This window comes from Copadichromis virginalis, linkage group LG6 (genome assembly GCF_057382275.1).
Source record: "Copadichromis virginalis isolate Kocher_CV1m ecotype Utaka linkage group LG6, C_Virginalis_male_GT1.1, whole genome shotgun sequence".
In the NCBI taxonomy this organism is placed as follows: domain Eukaryota; kingdom Metazoa; phylum Chordata; class Actinopteri; order Cichliformes; family Cichlidae; genus Copadichromis; species Copadichromis virginalis.
The window spans coordinates 6,501,854-6,507,853 of NC_140623.1; the positions used below are offsets into that span (position 1 = coordinate 6,501,854).

General features: G+C 54.3%; 1 protein-coding gene across 2 annotated transcripts; it reads right to left on the reverse strand.

The window, feature by feature from the left end:
- Window positions 1–2,387: 2,387 nt before the first annotated feature.
- On the reverse strand, window positions 2,388–5,383 carry LOC146707053 (uncharacterized). Of its 2 annotated transcripts, XM_085458367.1 has the most exons (3): window positions 3,984–5,383; window positions 2,654–2,813; window positions 2,388–2,500 (listed from the first exon to the last, which is right to left on the reverse strand). In XM_085458367.1, the coding sequence occupies exons 1-2, from the start codon at window positions 4,894–4,896 to the stop codon at window positions 2,689–2,691; spliced, it is 1,038 nt and encodes a 345-aa protein (XP_085314493.1). In that variant the 5' UTR covers window positions 4,897–5,383; the 3' UTR covers window positions 2,388–2,500; window positions 2,654–2,688. The 2 variants fall into 2 exon arrangements, with proteins under 2 accessions (XP_085314493.1, XP_085314492.1); XM_085458366.1 differs by lacking the exon at window positions 2,388–2,500 and having other exon boundaries at window positions 2,591–2,813.
- Window positions 5,384–6,000: the final 617 nt, after the last annotated feature.

The window sequence follows — 6,000 nt, forward strand, 5'->3', positions numbered from 1 at the left end:
TTAATTCAAACTCTGTTCTGTACATTCTAATTTCGTTGTTTTCATTCCAATTCTGTTGTTTTCATTCAAATTCCATTGTTTTGATTCAAATTCTGTGTTAGGGGTTCCGAAAGAGACTCAGGCGCAGGCCAGGGTTTCCCTTTAAGCGAAGAACAGTGCGTTTATTCACAGTGAACACAATCACCAAGTGGCTATGTACAATGTGCAGGGGAAACGGGTCCGGGTCGCCAGGGTCCGTGGGAAACAGGGTTAGGGGAAAAGGTGCTCCACACTTTCTGTACAAAAGCTCCTCCTCAGTCACTCCTCTCAGAATCCGGTTCCAAAAACGATGCTGATAGTTCAACGATCCAGCGAAGACTAGTGCAGACTCGCCATCTAAGTAGTGCAGTAATCAGCTGGGATCAGCGGCCGGTGTGGTGATGAGCAGGTGTGTGGGCCAGCAGCGGGAGCCCGCAGTGAGCATCGCCGTGGCGAGAGAGAGAGAGTGAGAGAGAGAGAGGGCGAGAGAGCAAACAAACCACAAACATATTGCCCAATAGAGGATTGACCAGCAGGGCACAGGGACCATGACAGTACCCCCCCCTCAACGGGAGCCCCCTGGCGACCCACCAGGCTTACCAGGATGAGACAGATGGAAGGCCCGCAGCATACGCTTGTCCAGGACAGCGGCCCGCGGAACCCAGGATCGCTCCTCAATGCCATAGCCCTCCCAGTCCACAAGGTACTGGAAGCCACGCCCGCGGCGGCGAGAGTCCATAATCCGCGTGATGGAATAGGCGGGCAAGCCGTCCACAAGCCGGGCGGGCGGAGGGGGCCTGGAAGGAGGGCACAGGGGGCTATTCTGTACAGGTTTGATTTGGGAGACGTGGAACACATTGTGAATCCTCATGTTGCGGGGCAGCCGGAGTTTCAGAGAGACGGGGTTGATCAGCGCCGAAACCTCAAAAGGACCAATGAAGTTTGGGTTGAGCTTCTTGGACTCAGTCCTGAGAGGAACAAAGCGCGTGGACAGCCATACCTTTTGTCCCACGCTGTATGCTGGAGCTGGTGTGCGGCGGCGATCTGCGGTCTGTTTGGTTCGGTCCTTCGTGCGCAGCAACGCTGTCCGTGCGGCCCGCCAAGCTCGTCGGCACCTCCGTAGATGGGCCTGGACAGATGGCACAGAATGCTCACCCTCGACAGAGGGGAAGAGAGGCGGCTGGAAACCCAGTGAGACCTCGAAGGGAGACAGACCAGTGGCGGAGGAAGTCAGACTGTTGTGGGCGTACTCAATCCAGGGTAGTTCATCACTCCAGATGGACTGGTTGGAGGACGCTGTGCACCGCAACATTGCCTCGAGCTCCTGGTTAGCTCGCTCACACTGACCGTTGCTTTGGGGATGGTAACCGGAGGTCAGACTGACCTTTGCTCCTAATGAGGAGCAGAATTCCTTCCAGACGCCAGACGTGAACTGGGGGCCTCTGTCAGACACAATGTCTTCCGGGATCCCATGCAAACGAAACACATGACGGGTAAGCAGTCGTGCGGTCTCCATGGCCGTGGGAAGCTTGGGTAGAGCTATGAAGTGGGCAGCTTTAGAAAAACGGTCCACGATGGTAAGTATGACAGTGTTGCCTGCTGATTGCGGCAGTCCGGTTACAAAGTCCAAAGCTATATGGGACCACGGCCTGGACGGAGTCGGCAGGGGATTGAGCTGTCCAGCGGGCGGCTGATGAGATGGTTTATTCCGGGCACAGGTCGCGCAGGCGGAGACGTACTCCCGAGCGTCTTTAGTCAGAGAGGGCCACCAGAAGTAGCGCTGGAGGAAGTTGATAGTGCGGTGGACCCCTGGGTGGCACGTAAAGCGGGCAGTGTGGGCCCATTGAAGCACTTGAGAACGTACTGATTGAGGGACGTAGAGCCGTTGGGCTGGCCCGCCTCCCGGATCCGGTTCCAACACCTGAGCCTCCCGAATGGCTGCTTCGATCCCCCAGGAGATGGCGCCCACGACACAGGTGGCGGGGAGAACGGGAGCGGGCTCAGTGGTGTCCTCCGAGACTGAGAACTGACGGGACAGGGCATCGGGTTTGACATTCCGGGAACCGGGTCTGTAAGAGATGGAGAAGTGGAAACGGGTGAAAAACAGGGCCCACCTGGCCTGTCGAGCGTTGAGCCTCTTAGCTGATTGTAGGTATGCCAGGTTCTTGTGGTCTGTCCAGACGAGGAAAGGCTGAGCCGTGCCCTCCAACCAGTGCCGCCACTCCTCCAGGGCTAGTTTTATCGCCAGCAGTTCCCGATCCCCGACGTCATAGTTTCTCTCTGCAGGGGACAGACGGCGGGAGAAGAAGGCACAAGGGTGGAGCTTACCGTCCTTCCGTTGCGACAGAACCGCTCCAACCCCCGAGTCGGACGCGTCGACCTCGACCACAAATGGCTGCGTGAGGTCGGGTTGGATCAGGATGGGGGCTGAGGCGAATCGTTTCTTCAGTTCTTGGAAAGCTGCCTGAGCTTCTTTGTTCAACTGAAAAGGAAGCTTGGGAGAGGTTAGCTGGGTCAGCGGCAAGGCAACTTGGCTGAAGTCCCGAATGAACCGCCGGTAGAAGTTGGCAAATCCAAGGAAACGTTGCAGTTGGTGCCTATTAGGAGGTTCCGGCCACTCAACAACGGCTTTTACCTTCACAGGGTCCGGGCGGAGGTTTCCTTGGTCGATTATGTACCCCAGGAATGCAACGGTGGAGACGTGGAACTCACACTTTTCTCCTTTGACGAACAATCGGTTTTCGAGGAGTCGTTGCAGGACCTGTCTGACATGGGTCTCGTGCTCGGATTGGTTTCTGGAAAAGATCAGGATGTCATCTAGATAGACAAAAACAAAACGGTTAATGAAGTCTCTGAGCACGTCGTTCACCAGGGCTTGGAACACCGCAGGGGCGTTAGTGAGACCAAAGGGCATGACAAGGTACTCGAAGTGGCCGAGGTGGGTGTTGAAGGCGGTCTTCCACTCATCGCCCTCACGGATGCGAACCAGATGGTATGCGTTTCGCAAATCCAGTTTGGTGAAAACAGTAACCCCCTGGAGGAGCTCGAAGGCAGAACTGAGGAGCGGCAGAGGGTATTTATTTTTTACTGTGATGTTGTTTAATCCGCGATAGTCAATGCATGGCCGGAGGGTTTTATCCTTCTTTTCGACAAAGAAGAAGCCTGCCGCGACTGGAGAGGTGGAGGCCCGAATGAGGCCGGCAGCCAGGGATTCCGTGATGTACTTGTCCATAGCGTCTCGTTCTGGAAGTGAGATGCTATATAGCCGACTGGTGGGTAAAGGAGCTCCCGGGAGCAGTTCGATAGCACAGTCATAGGGTCTATGCGGAGGGAGTGACTGGGCGCGGGCCTTTTGAAACACCTCAGCTAGGTCGTGATAAACAGAGGGCACATTAGTTAAATCAGCTGATTCCAATACCCCAGAAGAGGGCGTTTCAACGCTTGGAGGCGAGGCTGCTTTAAGGCAGGTCATGTGGCAGTCCTCCCCCCACCCAGTGACACGCCCCTTCAGCCAATCTATGTGAGGGTTGTGCTGTTGTAGCCAAGGATGGCCGAGAACTAGTGGAGTGCGAGTTGCTTTAAACACCAAAAAACAGATTTCTTCAGAATGATTGCCAGAGAGGGTGAGCTCGACAGGCTCCGTCACCAGAGTGATGTCTGGAAGGCGTTGACCTGACAATGCCGTAACACGTAATGCATGAGGCAGGGGCTCCAATAGTAACCCAAGTTGCCGGGCTAACTGACAGTCAATAAAGTTTTGTTCCGCCCCAGAGTCGATTAACACCGATAGGGAGCGGCTCTTAGAGTGAATGGAAAGCGTGGCCGGTAGTGTTAAACGGGGAGGAGCTTCTTCCTGGCTCAGCTCGCCCACCAGTACTCCTACCATCACTGGCGGGCGCGCCCTTTTGCCCGCGAAGGGCAGGTAGCCACAACATGTCCCCTGTGACCACAATAGAGGCACTCACCGGCGGTAATCCGGCGCTGACGCTCCGCCGCGGTGAGATGGGAGCCGCCCAGCTGCATGGGTTCCTCTCCGTCCCCGCTCTCGTGAGTCCGGGAGGGGCCGGCATCCGCCATGGCGCCGGTGCCAGAGATTCCCGCAGCCTCATGGAAGTTGTAGTTCCGCTGCGACCGGCGAGCCCGTAACCGCTCATCCACCTTAATGCACAGGGACATTAGCTCATTAAAGGAGGCAGGGAGATCACGCATGATTAGCTCGTCCCTTAATTCTTCTCTGACATTGTTCAGCAACGTGCTCCGTAGCGCCTCCTGATTCCACCCTGCCTCTTCTGCCAGAATCCAGAAGTCGATAGCGTAATCAGACATGCTTCTCCTACCTTGTTTGAAGTTGAGGAGACGGAGAGCAGCGGCCTCTGCCCCGGTGCCTGGGTTAAACACATTCTTAAACTTGGAGAGAAAGTCAGCGTAGGTGATGACAGGATCAGAGTTTAACACAACCTGGGCCCACTTTAGTGCACGGCCCCTCAGAAGTTGAACGAAATAAGTGATCTTCGCCCCATCGTTGCCATGAAAACGCTGCAGCTCGCGAAACGTCAGAGACACCTGAGCCAAAAATCCGGCGCATTTGTCAGACTCACCCGAGAATGGTTCCGGTGTGGGTAAAGGTCCGTCAGACGGCGTACCGACCCGCGGTGAGCTACCTGACGCTACGGCGGGCGGTGCCGCCTGGGGAGCCGGGCTGGGCGGCTGGGGATTCCCTGGTTGCGCATTTCCCTCCAGCGGTATTAACTGCGCCACTGCCAGGGTCAATGCGGCGACATCCTGCCGTAGCTGCCCGAGCATTTGTTCATGGCGGGCCAGCGCGGCTTCCTGGGCGGCCAGAGCCCGGCCCACGGGGTCCTGTCCTGCTGAGTCCATAATGGCTGGATCGTTCTGTTAGGGGTTCCGAAAGAGACTCAGGCGCAGGCCAGGGTTTCCCTTTAAGCGAAGAACAGTGCGTTTATTCACAGTGAACACAATCACCAAGTGGCTATGTACAATGTGCAGGGGAAACGGGTCCGGGTCGCCAGGGTCCGTGGGAAACAGGGTTAGGGGAAAAGGTGCTCCACACTTTCTGTACAAAAGCTCCTCCTCAGTCACTCCTCTCAGAATCCGGTTCCAAAAACGATGCTGATAGTTCAACGATCCAGCGAAGACTAGTGCAGACTCGCCATCTAAGTAGTGCAGTAATCAGCTGGGATCAGCGGCCGGTGTGGTGATGAGCAGGTGTGTGGGCCAGCAGCGGGAGCCCGCAGTGAGCATCGCCGTGGCGAGAGAGAGAGAGTGAGAGAGAGAGAGGGCGAGAGAGCAAACAAACCACAAACATATTGCCCAATAGAGGATTGACCAGCAGGGCACAGGGACCATGACATTCTGTTCTGTTTTTTCAAATTCCGTTGTTTTCATTCTAATTCTACTCTTTTTATTCAAATTCGATTGTTTGTTTTAGAATTCTGTTGCTTTCATTCAAACTCTGTTTTATATATTCTAATTTAATTGTTTTCATTCAAACTCTGTTCTGTACATTCTAATTTAATTGTTTTCATTCAAATTCCGTTGTTTTCGTTCAAATTCTGTTGTTTTCATTCAAAGTTCTTTGGTTTTTGATCAAATTCTGTTGTTTTCATTCAAATTCTGTTGTTTTCATTCATATTCCATTGTCTGGGCCCTGTTTCAGGAAGCCGGTTTAGAAAACTCAGAGTGAAAAACGATACGCAGGGTTGAGTAATCCCGAACTGTCCAACTTGGAATATTCGGTTTCAGAAAGGCTGATAACAAGTAGTTCAGTCAACGCGGAGTTGCTTTAACCCCAAGTTAAGCGCGCGGACGAGGATACATAAAGCCCTGAACAGTGGAGCACAGATTAAGCGAGTCACCATGGAGACGGAGGGAAAGAAGGCGCAGTCAATGTATTTTACAGCGCTTGAGGCCGAAATTCTGATGGCAGCATATGCCGATAACATGCAAATCCCGCCGAAAAAA